Source organism: Gastrolobium bilobum, unplaced genomic scaffold (assembly GCF_033153095.1).
Source record: "Gastrolobium bilobum isolate Gb01-03AN ecotype WA unplaced genomic scaffold, APGP_CSIRO_Gbil_v1 utg8583, whole genome shotgun sequence".
NCBI classification, from domain to species: Eukaryota; Viridiplantae; Streptophyta; class Magnoliopsida; order Fabales; family Fabaceae; genus Gastrolobium; species Gastrolobium bilobum.
Genome location: NW_026898347.1, coordinates 271,992 through 299,648, shown reverse-complemented (window position 1 = coordinate 299,648; position 27,657 = coordinate 271,992). Strand labels below are relative to the sequence as shown.

At 32.6% G+C, this 27,657-nt stretch overlaps 3 protein-coding genes and 1 non-coding gene across 4 annotated transcripts; 3 read left to right on the top strand and 1 right to left on the bottom strand.

Moving 5' to 3' along the window:
- Positions 1-192: 192 nt before the first annotated feature.
- LOC133315147 (probable LRR receptor-like serine/threonine-protein kinase At2g16250) lies at positions 193-5,766 on the top strand. The gene is made up of 5 exons (XM_061516719.1): positions 193-296; positions 446-2,434; positions 3,023-3,151; positions 3,633-3,655; positions 4,720-5,766. The coding sequence occupies exons 2-5, from the start codon at positions 516-518 to the stop codon at positions 5,340-5,342; spliced, it is 2,694 nt and encodes an 897-aa protein (XP_061372703.1). The 5' UTR covers positions 193-296; positions 446-515; the 3' UTR covers positions 5,343-5,766.
- Positions 5,767-6,175: 409 nt separating this feature from the next.
- Positions 6,176-6,247, bottom strand: TRNAQ-CUG (transfer RNA glutamine (anticodon CUG)). The gene has a single exon. It is a non-coding gene; the product is annotated as a tRNA-Gln (tRNA).
- A 7,200-nt stretch (positions 6,248-13,447) lies between these two features.
- LOC133315150 (probable receptor-like serine/threonine-protein kinase At4g34500) lies at positions 13,448-16,945 on the top strand. Its single transcript, XM_061516725.1, has 7 exons — positions 13,448-13,992; positions 14,957-15,061; positions 15,133-15,255; positions 15,496-15,666; positions 15,879-16,008; positions 16,095-16,304; positions 16,669-16,945. The coding sequence occupies exons 1-7, from the start codon at positions 13,517-13,519 to the stop codon at positions 16,780-16,782; spliced, it is 1,329 nt and encodes a 442-aa protein (XP_061372709.1). The 5' UTR covers positions 13,448-13,516; the 3' UTR covers positions 16,783-16,945.
- A 4,515-nt stretch (positions 16,946-21,460) lies between these two features.
- On the top strand, positions 21,461-25,510 carry LOC133315149 (cyclase-associated protein 1). The gene is made up of 10 exons (XM_061516724.1): positions 21,461-21,909; positions 22,560-22,728; positions 22,803-22,867; positions 23,339-23,639; positions 23,711-23,858; positions 23,970-24,079; positions 24,180-24,235; positions 24,336-24,392; positions 24,616-24,759; positions 25,154-25,510. Exons 1-10 carry the CDS (start codon positions 21,643-21,645, stop codon positions 25,238-25,240), a joined length of 1,404 nt encoding a protein of 467 aa, XP_061372708.1. The 5' UTR covers positions 21,461-21,642; the 3' UTR covers positions 25,241-25,510.
- Positions 25,511-27,657: the final 2,147 nt, after the last annotated feature.

Genomic DNA, 27,657 nt, shown 5'->3' with positions numbered 1-27,657 from the left:
TCCACCTAGCTACTGTCATATTCTTCCCCCATAGATGTAATATCTTTAGTTTAACCATTCTCTCTCCAATTTGTTATTTTTATTTCAACCCACCATATTAATAATATCTTTCTTTCTTTTTTATTTTATTTTTCTCCAAATTTAAAAATTTCACTTTTCCCTCTGTCTTCAGTCAACTAAAGGATTAAGAGGGAGGGAGTAGGTAGAGATTCTGATAGAGAAGAAAGGAAAACACAGAAAGCGATACAGATTTGTAATCAAAAGTCTCGAGGAAGAATAGAATCCTTCTGATTCAGGTAAGACTTGTTTGGTTTGGTTTAATTTTTTTAATTTTTTTATTTTCTCTGTGTGGTTATATTGGAAAGTTAAAGTAAAATACTTTTTAAAAGAGAGAAAAATTAAAATGAATTGTTGTGTATTGGGTATCTCTAAATTGTGATTACAGACAAAGACACATGTTTTGAGAGGAAGATGTGAATGGTTGGATCTTTGGGTCAGCGCTGATAAGACAATACATGAGGATGGATCGGGGAAGCATAGTGTGGTTTGGGTTCTTGTTCTTGTTGATGTTTGAGTTCACAATGGAGCAGATTGAGCCACTGAGTTCCGACATTGAGCGAGCAGCACTCCTCGAATTAAGGCATTCTCTGGGGTTGAGGAGCAAGGAATGGCCAATAAAGCCAGACCCTTGTTTAATGTGGATTGGTATAACCTGCCAGAATGGTCGAGTTGTTGATATCAATATCTCTGGCTTTATAAGAACAAGACTGGGGAGGAGAAACCCACAATTTGCCGTGGATGCCTTGTCCAATTTCACTCTCTTGCAGTCCTTCAATGCCTCCAATTTCCTCCTTCCTGGTCCTATTCCTGATTGGTTTGGTCTCAAACTCCCTTCACTCCTTGTGCTTGATCTTCGTTCTTGCTCCATCATTGATGCTATTCCTTCCACTCTTGGCAATTTAACCAACCTCACTAGTCTCTATCTTTCTGATAACCATCTTACTGGGACAGTTCCTCATAGTCTTGGTCAACTCTTTGCCCTTTCGGTTCTTGATCTTTCCCGGAATTCTCTAACTGGGTTCTTACCTGCGTCCTTTGCCTTTCTTGAAAATCTTTATTCCCTTGACATGTCTGCAAATTTGTTGTCCGGGCCGATTCCCCCGGGTATAGGATCCCTTTTAAGGCTACAGTACTTGAATCTTTCCAACAATGGCCTAACTTCTTTACCTGCACAATTGGGAAGTCTTACTAGCCTACTTGACCTTGATCTTAGTGCAAATTCTTTCTCTGGTGGAGTGCCTCCGGATTTCAAAGGGTTGAGTAACTTGCGGACAATGATACTTGCAAACAATATGCTCAATGGACCCCTGCCGGGGAACTTGTTTACTGCTTCAACGCAGTTGCAGCTTGTAGTGCTGAGACAAAACAATTTTACAGGTTCTTTGCCTGTTGAGTTGTGGTCTCTGCCAAGATTGACCTCCCTCGATGTGTCTGCCAATAACTTCAGTGGTCTGCTTCCCAATTCTAGTTCCACTGCTAATACTACTGTTGCCGTGCTCGATATTTCTAATAATATGTTTTATGGAAACCTCACTCCGGTGCTCAGAAGGTTCGTTCGCATCAATCTTTCAAAGAATTATTTTGAGGGCAAGGTTCTGGATTTCATGCTTGATGTATCTCTAGAGATCAACTGCCTTCAAAGCGTGGCAAATCAAAGGACAACAACGGACTGTGCAGCATTTTATGCAGATAAGGGCCTCAATTTTGATAATTTTGGAAGCCCAAATTCTACAGAACCTCCTACCTCTGGGAAGAGCAGTAAAACTAAGGGCATATTGGCAGGAGTCTTGGGTGGACTGGGTTTATTTGCACTTTTAGTGTTGCTTCTGTGCATTCGTAAGAGGGGTAATTCAAATCAAAGGCGAAATGGTGTGGGCCCTGCTCCTGCTGGAGGGAGTCCTCCACATCCCACTGTATCAATCAACTATCCAAAAGTTGGAGACTCATTTACATATCATCAGTTGCTCCAGGCCACAGGAGATTTCAATGATGCAAATCTTATCAAACATGGCCACACTGGGGATTTCTTCAATGGAGTTTTGGAAAGTGGGATTCCTGTCGTCGTCAAAAGGATTGACATGCGATCAACTAAAAAGGATGCTTACCTATCGGAATTAGACTTCTTCAATAAGGTTTCTCATCAAAGATTTGTTCCCTTTTTAGGTCATTGCTCAGAAAATGAGAATGAGAAGTTCCTGGTATATAAATATCTGCCAAACGGGGACTTGTCTAATTGCTTATACTACAAAAACACTACATCTGAAGATGGTAGTTTGCAGTCACTGGACTGGATAACTAGGTTAAAAGTTGCTACTGGAGCAGCAGAGGCCCTATCGTATTTGCATCATGAATGTGTTCCACCCATTGTTCACAGGTATTTCTAGATTTCCTTCTTCCTGGTTTTTTATTTATTTTTTCTATATTGTTTGCTGTAAAAAGTCATTATGTTGTGAAACCTGATATGATACCTGATTTAATTAACTATAAACTCTTCTCAACGATTCATTCCTACATCCCTGGATGCATTTTGTGAAGGGTTCAAAGATTCTGATTGGTCCTCTTTACATCAATAAATATGTGTATTGATATCCATAGAAGTTTGAAATATATGGCCAAGGTTACTGTTTAAATTCCGGTGTTTGTTTCTATATATTTTAGGCGATTAAGTGCAATGTTTACTGTCATAAATATTGGCATTTGTTTCGATATCTTTTAGGTGATTAATTATAAATTTCCCTTGTGACTGGATTGTCATTACTATTGAGTATGACTATCCACTTTCTATATAATGGAGCTGAGAAAGATAGGAAGGTTGGAACAAGTTCAACTTGTCGGTGTATTCCCTCTAATTGATTAAGCCATCTTGACCCTGCACGAAATAAATAAATCACAAGTTTACAAAACAAAAGTTCAAGCTAAATGGTGTGCTAGTAGTGACAAATCTATCTTCTAATTATTGTAGAGATATTCAAGCGAGCAGTATACTTCTAGATGATAAATATGAAGCACGGTTAGGGAGTGTAAGTGAAACCTGTGTTCAAGAAGGCGATACTCATCAAAGTAAAATCACCCGGTTTCTGCGGTTGCCTCAGTAAGTACTCCACTAACAATGTATTTAATGAATCTCATGAAAATTATGTCTGACAGGTCATTCATTATGCATTGACAATATTGTGCTTTGTTGGACACAATCCTTTAGGCTGTTTATTGGAAAATGCTTATGCTTTGAAATTTGAACTTATCTACGGTACGGCTTTTAGAATTATTTATGTATTTTAGACGTGTCATCTTGTCTTTTTGTGTGTGTTCGTGTGCGATCTTTAATAATGGATGTTATTCATTTGGTTTTCATAATCACTACATCAAACTTTCGTAATGGACATTTTTGGTCTTTATAACTATGAAACCTTTTTTCCCTTTAATTTCTTTCACATTTCAGCCACTATTTTATTGCTTTGTCGTTAAGTTACATTATGAGTTTTTGACAAGTTTTATATGCCATAGTTGCAAATGCATATTATTTGTTATAAAAACATTTATCTAATTTCTCATTTCTATTTTTCAATGTGTAGGTCCTCTGAACAAGGCACATCTGGTAAGTGGAAACTCAAGTTTAGTTTTAAGGCATGGATTTGTAGTCAGTTCCTATGCCTTCGGGGAGTGGATCCTAACCATTTATGAGTAAATCAGCGGTGATGATTTTGTTACTCCCTATTCTAATATTTTTCTCTCTCATCTCTCGTCACCATTTATTTGTTCATAAGTGGTTAAGATCCTCTTATATATGGTCATGTTAACTAACACATGAGAGGATCCATTCCCATGCCTCGGTTGCTTGCTTGTCTATGCCATTCAAACTTTCCCTCTTACACATATTTGGTGCATGTTTGGATGTGCTTAATTTTTAGGAGAAAATTGCTTTTTCTTTTCAAAAGCTCTGTTACTAAGATTTGGGTTACAAGCTATTTCGGACACAAAATAAGCTAATCCGAATGCACACTTGGTGCATATTTAGTAACAGCTTTTTTTGGGGAAACAATCACTTTTTTTATTTCATAAACTCGCTCAAGAAGTACCCCAAAAAAGAGATTTGGCTCCAACATAAGTTAATCCAAACTGTGGGAGCACTTAATTTTGTACAGCAGACACTGTTATCTATAAGTTGGTAGATAATGGTGTTTTAGATGTGGTCATAAATCTCAGAGTAAAAATGGGAGCATTAATGTCATTCTGACAAAAAAGTTCTGGGCATCTACAGTAGAAAGGGAACATTATTGTCTTTACCACTTCTTCCTGGTAGTCTCGTGCTAGCAAAATGCATTTTCAGAGACAGCAGCAAGAAGTTACGATTATCTATAATTATGAGATATTCCTCTTCCTGAAGTAGTTAAGTGGTCAAGATATGCGGGTGATTATGCATGTATTGGATTCGTGTTAGTGTGAGAAGCTATGCGTGTATTGGATTATGCATATTTTTATGAATAATTTGTTTTAGATTATTGAACTGTTGGGTTCTTTTTATATGCTTATAGTAATTCTGTTTTCCTCTTTTTCGACTCAAGATGTGTATGGAGGTGGGAAAATAGATGTGGATCCAGGAGGAGAAATAATTCTTTCAATCTATTATTTTGACAAAAACTTTGTTTACTGTAAAAACAGGTTCATCAACATCAGCTTGTGCCTATGACATTTATTGCTTTGGGAAAGTGTTACTTGAGCTGGTGACTGGTAAGCTGGGAATTAGTGCATCCAGTGATGGTGAAATAAAAGAATGGTTCGATCAGATTCTACCTTGCATTAGTATGTGTGACAAGGAGCTCGTGACAAAAATTGTTGATCCGTCTCTGGTTGTTGATGAGGATTTCTTAGAGGAAGTGTGGGCTATAGCCATTGTTGCCAGGTCTTGCCTAAATCCCAAACCTTCAAGAAGACCCCCAATGAGATACGTTCTCAAGGCTTTGGAAAATCCTGCAAAAGTTGTGAGGGAAGAAAATTCCGGCTCTGCACGGCTTAAAGCAAGCTCTTCCAGAGGCTCTTGGAATGCTGCTGCTTTTGGTAGTTGGCGTCAGAGTTCATCCGATGTAACAGTAATTCCAATAGCCTCTAGCACAATGCTAGAAGGAACTAGTAGCTCAAAGCTTTCAGGAACTACCAGCTCACGATCACAGGGTAGCATCCACAATGGTGGGTGTGATAGTTCATCACCTCGGAGACGTCAGCCAAAAGAGACATTGCCAGAGCCATCTGGCTTACATGATGTAGAGGGGCGGAAGCAGGAATAGAGGCTTAAGTCTTAGATTTCTTTCGGTAATTATACTGCTCCTTTTTTCTTCTTGTTCACTTAATAGTACCCCTTATGCTCTTATTGTTTTGGTCATTCATTTCTTGGGTATTTGGAATTGGAAAGTGCTCATTGTACATTTCAGCAGACAAAGTGGCACTCAATTCCTTGCACACTCTATCATACCTTTCAAAGGGGGTGATTGTATTTCTTTTTAGTGGTTTTGAACTCAAAAAAAATGGTGGAGAGATAGATGTAGAGAGCGAGAAGGCCAAGTGCTGTGGTAGATATGGATACTTCTTTGATTGCTTGTTTTGAACTAAACAAGCTGCAATTTTTTCCCTTGTAATAGATTTTCTTTTTTTTTAACCCCTTGTCTCGAGTCGTCTAGTGTATTGTAAATTTTAATATGTCAGTTTCTTCATTCCGATCATATTTGTTGTTATTGTGGTAAAGAAAAAGAGACAGCTTCAAAATTTGAAATAATGAAAAAGAAACAGATTATACCGATTCTTATGGCGCTGAATCAATTTGTTGTGGCTTTGGAGTTAAGAGCAATTAACTTTGTTCAATATTGTTGGTATGCATACACTATGTATGCAGATTATAATTTATCAAATAACATAAAACTACATAAATTAAGTAGTTTGGATTTATTCAAACTGTTTATTTCAAATGAATATCTTTGGCGAAAATTCTTTATGACGTTCTCGGTGGGTGCTAAAAGCCTCGATAAGTTACACTGTCACTCACAATAATAAACAAACATACATACATTATAAAAATGGGGAGAATTTCCTATAAAAATATCGTTGAACCGTTGATGTATAAAAAAGGTCCCACCGAGATTTGAACTCGGGTTACTGGATTCAGAGTCCAATGTCCTAACCACTAGACCATGGGACCTTGTTGTGCGGTGGGGCAATGAAAATTTATATATTACTTATTTCATCCCTTCTTGTTCTTTTGGATACATATGCGTCTGTCTGTCTCTCTTCATTTTAAAAAAACGCAATTTTTGTTATCAAAAAAAAAAAAAAAAAACGCAATTTTTGTAATATTAATAGCATACAAATCATATTGGTTTTGATATTACATTGATTTAAGTACCATGAGTCCGTGAGGACGAACTTACGTGCACTTGATTAACCCATCTCTCAAGTGGTATTATTGATATTGTTTTAACGCTATCTATCTTTTTATAAATAGAATTCCCCAATATTTGTTTTCATATTTTTTTAATTATTATTATTGATTGATCCAAGATATGTTGGGCATGACCACACATTATTGAATTTGGTCCAAATGGTGCCTGAATTTGGTCCCAATGTATGTGTTTGGATGCATGTTGCTCTCGTGTGCACGTAATTTCTTAATCTTTTGGTTATTTTGGGATTTTGCCCCACCCAATTTATAAAAAAGAGAGAGTAAGAGTTAGAAAAAAAAAGTCCAAAATAATGAATTTTTTTAAGCCAATATTTCTGTCTTTTAAAAAAAATTATCTTTTACTTGAAAGTAGTTCTTTAACACTTAAAAATAATTTTTAGATATTAATTCAAATGAAAAAAGTGTTTGCCAATTTTTATTTTTATTTTTTAAATAAGTTTTTCCCAAAAAACAGTAAACTACAAAAGTAAGAGGAAGCATCCTTTAACAAGAGTTCCCTCTAAGGCTTTGTTTGGGAGTTGGTTTTAGGAGGGAAAGGAAAGGAAATGGAGGATTTTTTTTTGTTTGTGAGTATAAACAAATGAGGGGAAGAAATTGAGGATTTTTACTAAACTCTCATTTTTTCTCAAAATTAAAGTTCCCCCAAATTGGGGGTTTTGAAGGGAAAAATATTGAAAATTACTTATCTACCCTTAGCATTAAAATGTGAATCATTTTTAAATGTGACATTATTAGAAAAGTCTCAAACACCGAAAAAATTTATCGACGAAAAATATTTCATCAAAAATAGTGATGACATTTTTGATGAAAATCATATACGTCAAAAAATTTCCGTCAAAACTAAAGATAAAATTAGAGACGGAACCAGATTTTGCCATAATCAGTGACATAAATTTTTTACGAAAAAAAGATTCAGTCAAAATTATTGATAGAATCAAAATTTCGTCGAAATTTTCAACGGAAATATTTTCGTCCAAAATTTTGACGAAACATATTTCCATCGAAAAGTTTCAATGTAAAACAATTACGTCAAATTTTTTTACGAAAAACATTTTCATCAAAATTTTTCGCAAAAATATTCGACGAAAAATATTTTCTTCAAAATTGTGACTAAAAACATGTTTGTAAAAAATTTTGAAGGAAATTTTTTTTTTTTGTTAAAATTCTTTATGGAATCTAAATTTCGTCAAAATATTTCACAAAAAAACATATTCATCGAAATTTTTGACGAAAAATATTTTCATCGAAATTTTCAACGAAACACATTTTTGACGAAAAATATTTTCATCGAAATTTTCAACGAAACACATTTTCACCGAAAATTTTTATCGAAAAAAAATTTCATCAAAATTATTTACAGAATTTAAATTTTGTCGAAAGTTTTCGACAGAAATATTTTCGTTAAACTTTTTGACAAAAAAATTCCTGTTGAAATTTTTCACGAAACACATTGCCATCAAAATTTTCGACAGAACACATTTATGTTAAAAAAAATTTGACAGAAAATATTTCGGTAAAAATTTTTGACGAAAAATATTTCGATAAAAAATTTTGACGGAAAAAATATTTTTTCAAAATTCTTTACAGAATCTAAATTTCCTCGAAAGTTTCGAATGAAACATTTCCCTCAAAAATTTTGTCAAAACAATTTCCGTTGAAATTTTTGTTATAACACATTTCCATTGAAATTTTGAACGGAAAACATTCTGTCAAAATTTTTAACGGTTCTTTTTTTGTTTAAAACATTTGATGGAGGAAATCATTTTCGTCAAAACTTTTGACGAAAACTAAATTTCGTCGAAAAAAAATTTTGTGAAAAATTTTATCGGAAATTTTTTTTTGTCGCTTTTCGATGAAAAATATTCTAATGAACAAATAATTTGTGACGAAAATTTCGTCGTTTGCAACGTAAAAATTTCGTCAAAAAATATGATCTTTTTTAGTATTGTGAAAAGTACATAAATAATTTTGTTAGAAATTTTAAATTTAATTTAACTTGTAAAATATAATAATTATATTTATTTTTAAAATAGAGTAAAATGATAAAAGTATCTCATTAACTCTCTATTTTCGTCCCTTACCATTTTTTGAACTCCCAAACAAGAAAAGAGAATACCCTTTAATTTCCTTCACTCCTCCTTGGATCTCTTTTCTTCCCTTCCCCTTCGAATTCGCAAACAAAGCCACAGGAGGGAGACTTGAGTAACCAATAAAGTTCTTATCTTCTTTGTGTGGATTAGTAGTGAGCCAATTGGCACACACATTATTCTTTGTGCTGGTGTGTTTACAGATCACCGTCTAATCCTAAACTAACCATTTATTAATTTGCGCAACAACGTGGGAGTCCCTGGGGTTTACATAGTGTCTTGGATTTGAGTAATGGCAATTATAGAATAACATTCCGGCTCCTATTCCCCAAATCATCAGTGTTTGTCATTTTAAAGTATAAAATTGTATCATTTTGAGTAAAACGACCGTGTTTTGATATATATAAAAAATCATAAAATATACATTAAAACAAGATTGTTTCATTTAAAATGACATGAGTTATTTCTTTTAAAATGACAAGTGATTTTCCTTAATTGAAATTAAATAAATCTTTTATAAAATCAATATGTAATCTTTATTAAACTCATCCAAACATGTTTTTTTTTTTGGTAAACATCCCAACATGTTCTTAATTTGTAATAAATGTATCTTTTTCTCTTTTATATTGAAAATATTCTGTAACTTAATTTAGTGGATAATTAAAAAATTAGGAATTTGTGGTGTTTGATTATTTTTTCCAATACTTATATAATTTTAAGGGTTTGTTTAATCTAAAGTTACTTTTTATAACTTTATCTAATGTTCATTGAAATGACGTCATTTTGGGGCAAAAATCATGATACTTTTGTAATTTTAATTTATTTCAGAGTTATAATAGTCTTTATCATTTTAATTTTTAATTTTTCAATCTTAAAACGACGTCATTTCAATAAACATTAGACAAAGTTATCTAAAGTAAAATTAGATACTTTTTCCCCTTATTTTAATAATCAAATAAAATAAACTTGTTTTGTTGTATTAATTTTTTTCTTAACAAATCATTGATGGAATCTTTCATTTTGGTCATTATCATCGACAAAATCTTTTGATGGAAAATAGATTCTGTCAAAAAATTTGTCGGATTCTATTTTTTGTCAAAAGTTTATGATGGAATCTATTTTTCGTCGAAAGATTCCAATGATGATATTGACCAAAACGGATTCTGTATCTAATTTGATCTTTATTTTCGATGGAATACGTTTTTTGTCGAAAATTTCGTAAAAAATAAAGCCTTTTATAGAAGTAAAAATTCACTTAGTGTAAACTTGAATGTTACTTAAAGCTTCACGCTAAAAAAAGGTAAGTATTTATTTACGAGTGTCAATTCAGGTTGATACGATACAAATTTGACAAGAAACGATACGATACATCAATACGAACATGACACAATTTTTTATTTGTATTAAAACCTTCAACACAAACATACCTGTAAATTTTGCGAGTTAACATGACACGACACGAATCACACACATTGAAGTTTATGAGTTGTAGCACCGATAGAATCACTTTTTATATGGGTTGACACGACACGACATGAAAAACACATTACATAATTACCCTTACATCATAAAGTGCAGCCGGATGTACATATTGGTCAAAACAGTAAATAGCTAAAAAAAAATATGTGTCAAATGCGTGTTTACGTGTTGACACACACAATATGAATTTTTGTGTGTCTTATATTACCAACATGAATGCAACACAAATTTAAATATGTGTCAACCCTAATTACTTATCCCGTCAAATTATTATGTCAAGAATTGATTGGTGGTGACTAACTAAAGAGAGAGAAAATTATGAAAATACTGAATTTTTATTCGTTAGTTATACTTGAAAAGAGCTATTTTTTTGTTAATTTCCAAAAAAGAGCTATTTTTTATCAAAAAGAAAAATAAAAAAAAAGAGCTATTAATTAATAATGTGTATCAACTCATGGTAAAACAAATCCTACGGGTTTTAATGGAAATTTTGAGACTCTAGTTCTATACAACTATTTATTTTTAAAATAAGGGAGACAACATTCAATAATCAACAGCAGGCATCTAGCAGCAGCGTGTATATTTCACGTACTTCGAGTTGCCCATTAATATACTGCAATTACAATTTATTTCGACCCGCGCCCAACAACTAACCCAATCTTTTACGACAACGCCATAATATTATTACCTCTCTCCATTCAATAGTGAAGACCCTATATGAACTTGTCTATTTTTCGTTAAAACTGATTCAAATGCAATAAGCCAATGTTTTGGATGTAATAAGTTTTAGTAAGCGAACTAAATGCTATATTTCCATTAAAATAAGAGTTTTATGTTTGTTATGTTACATGATGTAACATAACAAACTTACTCACACAATTAAGAAGAGAGAGGAGAGAGAAGAAAAGAAAAAACAAAATCAAGAAATGAGATCCACATAAAATTGAGTGTATAAGAAAATTATGTTACGTCATGTAACATAACAAACATAAAACCCTTAAAATAAATGGACAAATCCATAACCCACAGTTCACTTGTATTTATAGGCCATTAGGAGTTACTATAACTACCGTACTAGAACTGGAGGGTGGAACTAGGTTAGTTTGTGAAACCAAATAACCCATACCCAAGCAAGAGAAGAGAATGTTGCTTATTATGACAAATCGTTTGGTGGTGAGTTACGTTGGATAAGCACGTTTACGTGGAATCCAGGTCCAGTCAATTTGACATATATCTGTAGAGACAAGTGCGATGCTTTCTCCAAATCACAGTAGATGAATATGTTTCAACCTCCAAGACAGGACAATAATACATTAATCGCCCCAATTTAAAACTCAAAATTAAGACTACTAAAAAAAGACAAACTTAAAATTAAAATTAAAATTGATGTTGACATAACTTAATTCACTTTAATTTGTTCTTGTTCAATATAGGTCTTGAATTATTGTAATTATCATTTGTTTAAAAAAATTAACTAAATATTGTAATCCGGTAAACATTCATTTATTTTTAGGATAAGATACTTTGACATTCAAATTTTAAAAATTGACATCAAATCTCAAGATTTGATTTCCGTCAATCAACGATTATTATTTATTGGGAATTAATAAGTTAATTCCCAATAAACGATAACCGTTGATTGGTGAAAATTAACTGTTAGGAGGCGTTTGGTTCAAGAGAAATTTTTTTTTACTAGGAAAATAGAATTAGTAGGAATATGGTGGAAAAATGATTTTGGTAGGAAAATTTAAAAAAAGTTGTTTGGTACGCTAAAATATTACCAGAGAAATTGAGTTAAATTTTCTAAATGTATATTTAGTTGAAGGTAAAATATTGATGGAAAAATCTGGTTAAAAATACTAAAATAACCCTTTATCATACTTTATGAAAATTGGTTAATAATACTAAAAAAATTCTCATAAGTATTTTTTGTCTTTTCAATGGAACGTGTTTTTCCATTTACCCATCTAATTATAAAATACTATCTTAAAAATGGTCTTCTAAATAGTGCTCTCTATCTCATTTGCTTCCTATTTTTCAAAAGCTAGGGAAATATATTAGATGGAGAAATTATTCAATATCTTGAACCGAACATGGTGATTCCAAAAGACCAAAGTCACATACATAGGAAAAATTTTAAATAACTTGAACCAAACACCCCCTTAGGATTTAGTGTCAAATTTTAAAGCTTGACACCGGTGTCAAAGGATCATGTCCCCTTTATTTTTAACAATAAATAATTTTAATTTTTCAATATTAATTAATTGAAATTTTAACATGTATAAAAAACCCTCTAAATTGTATACCTTTTTTTTTATAAATAAACTGGGATTCTACTTCTACCCTTGACTCATTGGTTTTCTGATTAATTAGTAATTACTAGGGTAAAACACTAGAAAAAGATTTGACACAAGAATCGATGTTGGTGCAGCAATGATTAATGAGAAGTTTAAATCCCTAATTAATATGTATAGAAAACCACTATCTTACATACATTTTCTTTTTGGAAATAAACTCGGTTTCCTAGAATGCCCATACTGTTTTTTAATAAACAACGTTACGTTACAACAATAAACAAACGTTAAGAAATTAGACACAAATATTTTACGCTATCCTTTTGGTGCACAAATATTAAATATTATTATATCCTGCAAAAATATGCATACAATAAATTGGGATTCCTACAACTGAAATGGTTCCCCCAATATGAAACAAAAATTACAGTTTAGGATATTTAAGTATGATGAGTATTGTATTAATTGGTAATGGACTAAATTAAAATATATATAAATGGGTGATGATCTAATTTAATTTATTGATAATGGTCCCTTACCGTGATATTAAAACAGAGTTGGACTCGAACTTGATTGACTAGAGACGAATTGGGTATTTGAGCTTGAATATTTGATTAAAAAAATGTAATAAATTTCATATTAATTAATAATAGGTCAAATCTACTTCATACGATTGATCTAAACCCAATCATCTGGACCCGCCTGACATTCACAGGTTCCAAACATTTGACATTTGATAAGCGATGATAAATAACTGAATTTTTTTGGTAGATATAATAACATGGGTCATATAGAAAACAACCTCCTTAATTACTCTACAGTCCCCACCGTCACGTCATGCAGCATCGAGCCTCCGTCGGCACTCATGACTCAACGAGTGAGAGTGGCATTTCGGTAAATATACTCCCATCCCAACCCAAAAAACAACAAGTGAAATCCTCTCTCGTCCTTTTGTTTCCTTTCGCTTTTGTATCCGTTGATGAAAGTTCAAACCTCACTTTTCTCAATATTCTCTCTTCGCTTCTTTTCTTTTCTTTTCTATTTCTTTTCAATGCATAAGCATCCGTTTCATTAGAATTTTCTCAGCAACCAAACACTCTTAACAACGTCCTCATATCTTCAGTTGAGAAAATTCACTCCTCCCAGCAATGGCAGCGTCCGCCAACCCCTCCGGCGGTGCTCTGCCGGAGCTAACTAAGAGAACCCCCATTCTGGGTCTCAAACTCTACGTCTTAATCTCCGTTTTCCTACTAATCCTGGTCGCAGTCGTGCTCCTCATCTTGCTCTGCATTCGCCGGAGCCGAAGCTCCAAGAAGCGCAAAATGCGAGTGAAGCACAGCTCGGGCACAATCCCACTAGTGTCGAAGGAGATCGTGGAGGTTAAGGCATTGGAGCTCAAAATCGAAGACGGTGATGTTGATCCGAAGTCAGAGATCGAAGAGAGTGCGTCGGTGGAGTGTCCGAACATAGGGTGGGGCCGGTGGTATAGCCTGAAGGAGCTAGAGATTGCAACTGATGGGTTTGCTGAAGGGAATGTGATCGGAGAAGGAGGGTATGGGATTGTGTACAGAGGAATTCTCCAAGACGGTTCTGTCGTGGCTGTGAAGAATCTTCTCAACAACAAGTATGTGAATGTTAATGTCCAGTCCACAAGTTATTATTCCAATTTAATATATCTCATTCTAACTAACTCTGCATGTTAATATTTGTGCCCAAACTCTATGATTAATTTATGGAATGATATCTGGGTGGGTACCCCATTTCCTGTTTATGTATAAAATACGAGGATAAAGAGTTATAGGAAACTGTTTCTTTTTTGGTATCCCACATTTTTAAATTATGGAATAGGAATGTAAATCTGAAAGTTCGTAATTCTTATATGGAAATGTGCTTCTTTGGGTTCATCCAGATTCTAGGTGGAATAATTGAGTTGTTAGCTGTTAATATTTGTTTCGAGGAGGATTATGAAAAGTATATGGTTGCTTTGTTCTTTTTCTTTACTTTTTTTTTTGGTTGGTCTTGGTAATGTTACTTTTATCTTTATCTACTTTTACTTTTCGTTTATTTATTATATTACTCATGATTTATGTATCGCAACTTTTTCTTTACTAGGCATATTAATATTATCTTAATCCCGAGAAAACTATAGTCCAAATAAACTAACAACATTAGACGTTTTTCGGTTTTCCTAGCTTGACATCAGCGACAACAAACTCGGTAGGCCAGCCAGAAAACTGATAATATTAACAACTAGCTTCGTATTTCCCCTAATAAAGATGGCAGCATACAAATGCAAGCAGCGATGTGAAAGGAGTATGATAGATCAAACAATTTCTTACTATTGATGCTTCACTTGAAAATTGAACTTGTCTTTGGCAAAACATTTGAATTATCGCATAATAAATTAAGGAGTATTGTTAGAACTCCAGAATTAGAAGAAAACGTGCGAAGTTTGTTTTACCACTGCAAGTTTGCTCTGCAATACTTTATCCAGTTTATCTTTGCTGAAATAATGCGACATCTTTCACATATATTTCCTTCCCCTGTGGCCTATTTAAATTCATGTGCGGTATTGTATTGTAACTAAGGGGTCAAGCAGAGAAAGAGTTTAAGGTGGAGGTTGAAGCCATTGGAAAAGTGAGGCATAAGAATTTGGTGGGGTTAGTTGGATATTGTGCAGAAGGTGCTCAAAGGTAAATATTCTGTTTACATTACTGTTATTCTTAGGCCTTTCAAATGAAGAAATCTCCTCTAAATCTTTCAGGATGCTTGTTTATGAGTACGTTGACAATGGAAATTTGGAGCAGTGGCTGCATGGTGATGTAGGGCCTGTTAGCCCCTTGACATGGGATATACGAATGAGGATTGCTGTTGCGACTGCAAAAGGGTGTGCTTGTTGAATTTAATGTCTCATTTAATTGAACATATATCTTAAAGTATCACCATAATTACCTTCAAATGTATCATAATTCTTGTCAACTGAGATATTGACTATTTTTTAATAACTGGAATAAGTATTTCTATGGTAACTGTTATCATGCCTCATTATTATGAAATTTACATTACCTTAAATATTCTTTCATGAAAGTATCAATTAACATTTATAGTTTTCTACAATATGAAACAGGCTAGCCTACTTGCATGAAGGCTTAGAACCCAAAGTTGTCCATCGAGATGTAAAATCCAGTAACATTCTTTTGGACAAAAAGTGGAATGCCAAAGTATCTGACTTTGGACTGGCCAAGCTCTTAGGGTCTGAGAAAAGCTATGTGACAACGCGAGTAATGGGGACATTTGGGTTAGTTCTTTCTCAGGCCTCGGAGTTTATTTTATAATTTTATCTTATATGGAGGTGGATGATATTTATCTATATTATTTCTTACAACAAATTTTCTCCTATATGGACATTTGGTTAGTTCTTTCTCAGGCTTTGGATTTATTTTATAATCTCTCTTGTACGGAGGTGAATGATATTTATCAATATTATTTCTTACCACAAATTTCCTACAGATATGTTTCACCTGAGTATGCAAGCACGGGTATGCTTAATGAGGGCAGTGATGTGTATAGTTTTGGGATTCTACTTATGGAGCTAATTACAGGAAGAAGTCCCATTGATTATTCTAGACCACCTGGAGAGGTGATTCCAGGATTTCTCTGTTTTCTTTACTGTATTCCGTGAAACTACCATGAGTCTTATGTCTGTTTTTGTTTGATGTGCTTCAGATGAACTTGGTTGATTGGTTTAAGGGAATGGTAGCAAGTCGTCGTGGTGATGGGCTAGTTGATCCTTTAATTGAGATTCAGCCCTCTCCAAGATCTTTGAAGCGAGCTTTACTGGTTTGTCTGCGCTGTATAGATTTGGATGTTATTAAGCGACCAAAGATGGGTCAAATTGTTCATATGCTCGAGGCAGATGATTTTCCCTTTCGTACTGTAAGCCCCAAGCTTCAGACAATCTATCTTATAATACAGCACGTATATGTTATGCAGAGTTAACAGTTTAGAAACTAAATGCCACATCCTAATCTAGGTTGACTGATGCTGACTACCTACCCCACAGAAAGAAGGAAAAAATAACTTCACGTTTGTGCCACTGAAATGCATGTTTGTGCTCAGTTTAACGTATGCTATGCTCAACAACTACACCAATTATTGTGTCGATTTTTAAGATGATTTATCTTTAATGCTATGAAAATTTTAAAATGTTATCTGCACTGCATATTTGATAGGATGCTTAGTAAGTTCTAGTGATTCATACTTCAACTTCCTTTAATGACTAGCTTTCCTAATTGAATAGGAACTTCGAACAACTAGAGAGAAAGATAATGTTCCTTCTCAAGCAGCTGTTTCAAGCAAGGTTCCATATCCAACAAGGCATGTGGAGCCGGTAGATAAATCAAGCTGGAGATGATTGCCTCTTGTACTGCTAAACACATGTGCACCGCGTATTTGTTCTGATGATTTTCAATTTGTTATGAACAAGTCAGAAGCCATTGTGCATATCTTACACAGTTGTAGTTACTTTTCTTTCGGTCTTATCGTATTCTGTTGTATTGCTATATCTTGTGAAGAAGTGAGCCTTGTAAATATTTATCTCTAAATATATATCAATTTTATCAGTCTGCATGAGATAATATTTCTGAAATATTGCTGATATTTATTTAAGGAACTTCCTGTTTGTACTTCATATTTGGTTGAGAGGGTTGGGGGTCTCGGCCAATAAAAATGCCCCAGAAAATAAAGAATATATAATAAGAAAATGTTGTTACATGGTCTTTGACCCTGTTTGTACTTAATGTTGTTCCATGATGTGAAAAGAAAGAGAAGGGTCGGTAAAAGTTTTATTTTTAAATTAAGAGAGTTTGTAATATTTATAAAGATAAATAAGAAATGATTGAAAATTTAGCATATAATTTATTATTATTTTTTAAATCAAAAATATTTACATACAATACAAAATTTTCGCTATTGTTTTTACTTTTTCGAAATATTCTGTACAAACATACATTTAGATGGTGTATTGGATTAGGATTTTAAAACACTTTTTTGAGATAAAAAATTCTACAGATTTTAAAAGACATTTTAGAATTAAAGAGACTTTAAAGACTTTTTTAAAAGACTTTTTTTACGATCAAGATTTCATAAGATTGGATTTTAATAGAATTTATAAGATTTGAAATAACAATATGGATTTATAAGATTTTAAAAATCATATGAATTTTTAAAGAACATTCAAAATTACAAGAGTCAATACAAAAAGGAAAGGTTATACTTACAACCTATTTTTGTTTACAACATTTTACAACCATATCTTAACCGTTGATTTCCGTCAATCAACGGTTATTATTCATTGCAAATTAAATATTAATTAATGAGTATGATTTGCGAAAATAATAACCATTGATTGACGGAAATCAACGATTAAGATATGGTTGTAAAAGGTTATAAACAAAAATAGGTTGTAAGTATAATTTTCCCCATAAAAAAATAACAAAGAAATGCAATGAAATTAATAAAAAAAAGTAAAACCTAATATAATTTTCTCAATCAGTAAAACATAATATAATTTTTAACAGACATTCAAAATTACTTAATAATAGCTTTTCACATATCTAATGGGTTGAAAATTATCTTCTTCATTTGGTATCAAAACTATGCATATATGATTATAAGATCCAAATTTTTTTATTATAAAAATAATTCTAAATTTGCATATAGAACCTAAAGTTCATGATAAAATTTTGTTTGAAATTTTAGCAATTGATCTTGAAAACCTTGGGGTTTTTGAAATTTTCTAACCATATGAATATGAAATTTTAGGTTTAATTACATGAAAGTTTAGAAAATTTCTCAAATTTTTTTCAATCGATACATTGAAACCTTAAATTGCTCTGGGACTTTTGAGAAACAAGCTTTTAGTTATCTATTGACACAAAAATTATTTGAAATCGTGTACTATATAATGAAGGAATTTCGTTCATGAATGTATTGTTACGAAATATAGGGTTCATATTATGAAAGTTTCAATCTTTCTTTAAATTGATATTGTTTTATTGATGTAAAACAAAAATTGGTTTGAGGATTTTAGTTTACCTGTTATTTTTTCATTGTTTTATGTTGTTTTTAATACAAAAACACGTTGCACCACTAGGGTTAGCCTAGTGGTGTGGGGTGTGTGTGTTAAGAGTGTGTGTAGTGTAGGGTGTTGTGTTCAATTCCTTGTAACCTCAAAAAAAAAAATACAAAAACACGTTTTTGTGCCAAGAAAAATCGCGACCCGTAGCTTGATAAATCACTCTTTAAACTTCCAAAATTTCTAAAAAATGGCTCAAAAATATGTTATTTTTGAGATAGATTATATTAAAATCTCATTGGTTTGTTGTTTCTGGTTGTTTTGTGATAAAAATCGCTCAAAAATATACTTTTTTTTATAGTTTTGACGAAGCTCTCATGGCGGAACCCAATTCGAGCAGTCAACTTGCCAAAGGAAGAAGAAAACACTACAATGGAAGAATCTCAAGAAATACTAGAGGTTGGGGTGTGATTGTGAGAGAGACATCCTATTTATATTTTTCATTAAAAAGTCTCGCAAAATCCACACCAATAGAAAATTCATTAAAATCGTCAGATTTTTGAATACTACGAGATTGTGATTTCATTGTTTAAGATCCTGATTGAATACCAACAGATTTGGACGGATTCTAAAATAATCCTTTAAAATTCTAATCGAATACCACGTGACTTTTATTCAATCCATTAAAATACTAATCGAATACCAACAGATTTTTTTGTCCAAAAATAATCCATTAAAATATTTTGAAATCTCAATCCAATACACTTCCTACGCTATCCGATTCCTCATGCCTAAAGGCTAAAATTTTCAGTGGCCGCAATGCATCATCCACATCGAATTCTCTCTGCTTGACGTCTAGTTACAAGACAAAAGTCCTCAATAGGAAGATCAGCTCGTGTGATTTTCAGATTTTCCCTTTCCCTATATGCTTAACCCTACAAGACTTAAAAACGACTTAATAATTTTCCTTGTTATTATTTACAAACTAGCTGGTTTGTTGCCCTTGAATCCAATGCTAAATCAGGTTAAAGGCTACCAAATGTGACAGAACAACTAATAAAATAAGGCCAAAATGCCACTGGTCCGTGAAACAGTTGAAAAAATGAATAGTTAAACTTGTAACAAGGTCAATCAAGTAACTTAAATTTCCGAAGTCGGTACTACTGAAATTTGAATATTTTTCGAAGTATATTATGCATGTGTTTAATTGTAATGGCAGATTGAAGATAAAGGTTGAGAAAGAAAAATAAAATTATAAAATAAGATTTGCAATCTCATGAATCATGATATTGTTTATAATCGTATAGGTTTTTTTTTTTTGGTAAAATAATCGTATAGGTTTGCTCATTCATTATGCTTGTTTTGCATCTTTAAATAATAAAAATTTAATCTAATTTATAAATATAATTTTTATGTATATATGGAACCGTTATTAAAAAAATAATTGAATTTATTTAAAAATCGATGTTATATTTGGAATTTGTTAAAAACCTGCTCCTATTATTACCAAAAAAAGAAAAGCCCGCTCCAATGGATGCATGTGGTGGTGGAGCATTTTGATAACCTAAAAGCCCGCCAGCTCTAACTTTTTTGCATTGTAATTTTCAAAAAAAAACTTTTTTTCATTGTTTATTTTTTCTCTACAATTTTTTAAAAACAGTATTTGGACAAAATTCTCAATATAACGATATCTAGTGGTTGTTATTACCGAATGAAATTTGAGTAAAGATACAAATGCTGGTAGCTCCGTCGGATCTAAGTAGTGGAAATGAAAAGAATTTGGTTTGATTATGCTACTTTTTCAAGGGTTTAAAATCTTTATTCCTAATTCATTCCGCACTCTTGATTAGTCTCATAATCGACCCTATGAGTCGAAGTTTGTGGGTAGGGATATTAAAAGAACCGAGGCCTTTTTGTCTGACCTAGCCTATCTATTTTGATTGTTGAATACAAACTTTGATTTATGTAAAAATCATTTAATAAAAAGGTTACAGATTTCAATTCAAAAGTTTGGCGCTTTAGAGCCTATCAAGCTAGCATGATATATTAACTCATTTTTTTTTTAGAAAACTTCAAAAACCCCACTCTAACTTTTCTCATAATCATTTACCCCTTCTCCAAATTTTGAATCATTTATCCTCTGATTTAATTTTTTTTTATCAATTACCCCCATAAGTGAGGGGGATAAATGATAAAGAAATTTTAAGTCAAGAAGGTAAGTGATAAAAAAATTTAAATAAGGATATAAATGATTCAAAAAATTTGTGACAGGGATAAGTGATAATTAAAAAAACTTATAGAGATTTTTTTGAAGTTTTCACTTGTACATCCCTTTTTCTGCACATGAAATTTTTGGAAAATAAAAGTTATATCTTATTCTTACTTTAGCACGAAAAATCTTTACTCGCTTAAAACTATTTATCATAAAAGATTGTATACACTCAAATTCTTATGGGCTGTTTGATAAAGAGATAAATTTCAAATTTTCAAAAAACTCACTTAAAATTCGAATAAAAATACAATGAAACAATACTATTAGGGGTGGTATTATTGGATGAGAAAATTTTACAATTTATAAGACGTAAATAATTTTGTTTTAATATTTTTATGACCAAAATATACTTTTTTGTTAAATACTCTCTCAGTGTAATATACAACTCTGGTTAAATTCATCAAATATTAATTTTGTAAAATTAATCCACCAAACATAAAATTAAAAAATTTGAGTCAATATTTTTGAGAATATTTTCTCCTACCAAATATTTTTTTCATAATATTGCTAGAAAACTTATATTTTCAATATATTCTCATTAATCATGATTTCCAAAAAAAAAAAAAAACAATTATCGTCTCCTTGACGAATTCTCGTCACTCGTAATAAATTACTAATTACTAAGATGAGCCAAGATTGGCTGGAGAAGTGACACGTGGGGAACCCAGAATATTCCCTCCAGCACCGAACAAATGCGCGCCAAACCAAATTGCTTTTTCGCCTGTTCGTTTGTCTAATCTCTACTCGATACTCACTACTCACATCACCTTTCGCCTTTCGGCGTCTTCTTTTTTCTTTTCATTTTTTTTTTAAGAAAATATAATCAAAAAAGAGATAAAAAAAAAGGGGTTACCCGTTAACGAGCTGATTTCATCTGGCACCAGATCTATTCACAATTTTCACATCGGATAAGAGACGAGAGCGGCATGGAGGAGAAGCTAATAGAGAGGTTGGAATCGGCGGTGGCTAAGTTGGAGGCGCTATCCACTGGATTCCATGTAGGCGGTGGTGACGTGGCTGAAGAAGCGGTGGATCCGTCCATTGTTGCCTTCGGCGATCTGATGGAGCAGTATCTGACTAGGGTTTCCACTGCTGCTGAGAAGATTGGAGGACAGGTCTTGGATGTCACAAAGATTGTGCAAGAAGCTTTTGCCGTTCAGAAACAGCTTTTGATTAAGGTCAAGCAAACTCAGGTCAGCACTTCTAACACATTTCTCATCTCTTTTTTTTGTTCTGTTTTTTCCACCTTAAATGCGTCCCTTATTTATTTTATTTATTTTTATTGCATGTTACTGCCTTGTCACTGATCTGAATCAGTTGATTTTGGATTTTTGGTGTGGAATTAACCGATTTAAATTTAACGTGCGTCACTTGGTCTACATGAAGAAATTATTGCACTGTAATGATAATATTTAGTGCATGCTAGGTACTTAGTCTATAGTTTAGTAGCAAGTGAACTGAGTGTAGTGGCAAGTAATTTTATATATGGGATTCAAATCTCTGATTGCTCATTTCTTATCGGCAATATGATCAATGGATTGTGTGGACTCTCTGGATTGGGACAAAAGAGTGACGTTCCAAGCTTTGTGGAGTAGTGTAGCATAGCCTTTGATGCAGTAGAGGTTGCCATCTTTCTGGTGGCAAACTGTTTCTTCTTTCATGTTTCTGTAATTCGTCTGAGAAGTTTGTGTGTTAATGGATAAACGATGATGTCAACTAGGATTCCAATACTATAATTAAAGTGAGGTTCATTATTCCCGGTGCTGTAAGTGTTGATGTTCTGTTTAGTGTATGTCCTGGTGTTTGTAAATGCCATCTTAATATTCACATATTCATTGTGCAGAAGCCTGACCAAGCTGGCTTGTCCGAGTTTCTGAAACCATTGAATGAAGTGATCATGAAGGCTGCTGCAATGACAGAAGGAAGGAGATGTAATTTTTTTAACCACTTGAAGTCTGCTGTTGACAGTCTCTCAGCTCTAGCATGGATTGCATTTACAGGGAAGGATTGTGGTAAGTGATGAATGATTCTTTTCTACAATGACATATTACCTTTTGGTTTCTTATTTTTCTTTTGTTCTTTCAAGGTATGAGTATGCCCATTGCACATGTGGAGGAAAGTTGGCAAATGGCTGAGTTTTACAGCAACAAGGTACTCTCGATGCATGCCATAAACTGTGGATTTATTTAGATAACTTTGTTGAACCACTGGTCTTCTCTTTCACTTTTGTGGAGAAAAGAATGAAGGAGTCTCCTGCGAGTGAAGTGGGATTTTCTTCCTTTGATAATTTTAGCAATCAGTATTGTATCCTAGCATTGGAAAAAGTTTCATATTTGTGTCAATATTTGTATATCTACCTGCTCCTTTTGTTATATCAGCACAATGGCTGAGAAAGGAAATGATCGATGAATAGCAAGGTTAATGTTTACATGCCTAGATTCAGCAATTGTGATTTTAAATCTTTGATTTCCAATTTACTTTTGCGAACTTTTTTGGTGCAATATGAATTTCGCTGATCATGCATTAGCCTTCTAAACTTTTCTTTGCAAATTCCTATCTCATTTTGACTGCCATTTCGTGATTAAAGATTATTGATGTCAGTTTTTTAACTTCAATAATCAGGTGCTTATAGAGTATAGAAACAAAGACCCAAATCATATTGAGTGGGCCAAAGCTCTGAAAGAGTTATATGTACCTGGTTTGAGAGATTACGTCAAGGGCTTTTATCCTTTAGGCCCTGTGTGGAGTCCAACAGGAAAAACAGTTGCTCCTTCAAAAGCTTCTGCAGCTGCTATGCCTGCTCCTCCTCTTCCTCCACCTGCTTCTCTCTTTAGTTCTGAATCGTCTCAAGGTTCTTCCTCTAAGCAGAAAGAGGGGATTTCTGCTATTTTTCAACAACTCAGCAGTGGGAATGTCACAGCAGGTGGCTTATTAGTACTCCCACTTTCCTGATTGAATTTTAAGAATTTCTTAATTAGAAATTTTATCTTCCAGGTTTGAGAAGGGTTACAGATGATATGAAGACAAAAAATCGCACAGATAGAACTGGAGTTGTTGGCACCAGTGAAAAAGAAAGTCGTGCAGGTTCACATACATTTTCTAAAGCAGGACCTCCAAAATTAGAACTTCAAATGGGCCGCAAGTAGGTTTGTTTTTGTGTATGTGCGTGCTTTATTGATTTTATGTGTATCAAAGTCAATCTCAGTTTATCATTATTCCATCTCTCTAACCTAAATATTCTCTGCTGCTATAGGTGGGTTGTTGAGAATCAAATTGGGAAAAAGAACTTGGTCATTGAAGATTGTGATGCAAAGCAGTCTGTATATGTTTATGGATGCAAAGATTCGGTTTTGCAGATTCAAGGTAGTCATAATTATTTTACAAGCTTCTTTCTCTACATGTTTGGTACAATAGAGCATTATCTGTTGCAATCAAACTTATCACTTGATGAAATAATTTACAGGCAAGGTCAATAATATAACCATTGACAAATGCACAAAGATGGGAGTTGTATTCAAGGTTAGTGTGGCACATGGGAAATAGAGGTTTAAATTATTAGTTATTGGAAGCAATTAATATTGAGGGAAACTTGTCATTTTTCTATGTGCTTAAAATGTAGGATGTTGTTGCAGCTTGTGAGATCGTAAACTGTAATGGGGTTGAGGTGCAGTGTCAGGTACACCCATATTCCTCCTTCTATTTTTCCCTACATAACAACTTTCAGTGACGTTGATATGTCTGGTTGAATATGATATTATTATGCCTAAATATTATGATAGCAGAAATTATCATTCATTTTCACTAATGATCAGATGCAGAGTTTGGGTTTAATCTTAAATAAAGAATTAGGACATCAAATGTGGTTTTAGTTGTAATTATGCTTGCTTTAACTAATTCAGGGTTCAGCTCCAACTATTTCGGTGGACAACACTTCTGGCTGCCAGCTTTATCTGAGCAAAGATTCTTTAGAAACATCCATATCAACAGCTAAGTCAAGTGAGATCAATGTGTTGGTACCTGGTGCTGAGCCTGATGATGATTGGGTATGTTTTCTCATTTCTGCTCTATTATATGTTTGACAGTGCAAAGTTTGGTTTAACTAAGGAGCTTGAGTTTTCTGGGTAATATCTCAGTAAAATAAAAAATCAATCACATCCATTCTCTGAGTTTGGACTTTGTTTTTTTTTGTTTTTGTTTGGCTGAGATATAACCTTCACCTAAAAGTAGTTAAGCTTTTTGGGGAGAGTTGGTCGTTGACAAACATCACTGGAATCCATCTATAGTTAGAATCTTTCTAAAACATTGAAATTACAAAGGGCTCGCTAGCTTAGTCTTCCTAAAATTTTCAACTGGAATTGGCAATCGTGGATAGAAATCATCAGCAAACTATTGAAGTCAACTAACACTTCCAAATTTTAATCATATCTTCTATTTCAGGTGGAGCATTCTTTGCCACAACAATATATTCATGTGTTCAAGGATGGACGTTTTGAAACAACTGCAGCTTCCCACTCTGGAGGTTAAATTGATTGGCAGTTTGGAATTCCTATTTATTTTTACAGTATTTTATTATTGGATTGCTGTGGGAGTGGCTTCAATTTCTTGTTTCTTTAATTCATTTACAAATACAGTAGTATATATAGGTGTATCATATATATACTTGCTCGGCTGCCTTTGCTTGTGATTTTTCCATTGGCTTATTGAATCATTGGAAACATCCATAAGATTTTTGTTTGGCAGAGTTTGCTTCTGCGGGAACATGCTTTTGCGAGTTGCATTACGCTACTTTATTTCAGAAGATCTTTGCAAGAATGTTTACATTGCCCAAATAATCTTTGTTTCATACTCAATATCTCATGTTTGCATTTTTCTTTTTCTATTTTGGGGGTATGTCATGTTTGCTTATTTCGAGGATAGAGCAGTTGATGAGCTCGTCTTGATGATGCATTCTGACCAACCAATTTAACTAGTGACAAGAAAATCCGATTTTAGTCCTGTCCAGTTAAATAATTAAGGGTGTGTTTGTTTCGGCTTTAAAGCTTTAAAGTAAAATGTCTTTTTGATATAGTTTATTTTAGGTTTTTCTTTTCTTTTCAAAAATTATTATTTTTAACCTATAAGAAAAGTATTAAAATATGTTTTAGATATAAAATATTTTTTTTCTTAAAAATGACGCAAATAAACGGTTCTTAAATTGCAAGTGCTTGTACACTTGGTTAAATTAAGTGATCACTTGTCACAATTATGAAGCTAGTTCTTAATACATATATATTTTTATTAATATACATGCTTTAACCAATTTTAATTATATATAATTATATTAAGGGACAATTTTTTTTGATATCAGTGCTAAAGTAAAAAAATCAATTAAATATTAATTGTTGTTTTTTTGTCAATTTAACAATTATAATTTATTAGAAATTAATAATTAATTAATAAGTGTGATTCAATAAATTATAATCATTGCATTCATGAAATTAACAATTAAGATTTAGTGTCAAATTTGTAGTTTCACACTTTTATTAAAGGATTCTATCCCTATTTAATATTATTTGAGTAAATGTACAGTTCGAGCAATTACCAATTAATTGAATCAACGACCAAATAGTTTGAATTGGTGAATAAATTTTTAGTGTAATTGATGGACCGAAGATTCAATGTAAATTCCATTTATTTTGTGACATGGTGACAAAAATATATTATATCATCTGAAAAAGGAAAAATTAAATGATAGTTGATCAGATGATATGATATTTTTTGTCCACGTGTTACAAAATGAATAACAGTTGTACTAAATCTTCGATGTATCGATTGCACTAAAAATTTATTCTGAATTGGTTGATGCTCCGCTAGATTCAAGATGCAATTTGAATATTTTTTTTTAAAAAAATTTAGTTAATAGTTGTTTTAAGTTTTTCATTAAGTTGTTTTTATTTTTTAACCAAGTATTAAAATGATTTTTAAAATTTAGTTATAATAACTTTTTAAAATATATTTTATAATTAAAATTATTTTCTTAAAAAAGGGGATCCTTGATGATTATGCTTTTCACGTTATCTTCAATATTGGAAAGGATATTATTTTATTCTGGTTATTTTAATTATTATCAAAATGTCAATATAATTCATTTAAACAAATAAAAATAAAGTATAAAATAATAAAATAACCACGTTACTACTTTTGGATTGAGATCAGTATACTAGTGATAATAAAGAATTTTGTTGATTTGGAATCTGGATGCAATATTTTGCACGTTCCAACTTCCAAGCAATAGATGGTAATAATGAAAAAGCCTTTGCCGACCGAAATCCCCCCAAAAGTACTATTGTAATATAGTATTTTTCAAATTTGTCACAAACTACATTTATCCAAGCCATTGACATGTGTATACAATTTATTGATTGTTTTTGTATTATTTTATGGCACTGAAATGGAGCCCCAATCACTCAGATGTAGAAAAACTTGTTTGTTTATGAATCTTGAGTTTGTATTTGAATCATTTACGATGAATTTTACCAAAGGTATTTAAATCTGAATAAAAAGTTGTTTATACCAAAATTCGTTGGATTCACTGTAGTGCATCGAGTAAGAAATTTGTAAAAAACATGGCAAAATTTCCATAGAATGACGAGTTAACTTTGCAAATGGCGGACCTGTTAGCAGACCAATTCTCTGCGTAAGATCTACGAAACTTACCAATTGAAAAGGATAGCTTCTCCTTTACGGCAAAACCACTTTTTGCCCATGTCACACTACCTGGAATGTAAACAGGCGGATTCATCAGTTTAGTGTACTAATATAAAATTGTTAGCGTCCGTGCAAATATTTTATTCTGTCTGGACCCGGAGCATATTTTTAATGGAAAAAGTGTCTATCAATTTTAAGGGTATAAAATTATATCATTTTAAGTGAGAGAAAGAGATATATAAAGAAAGAAAGAG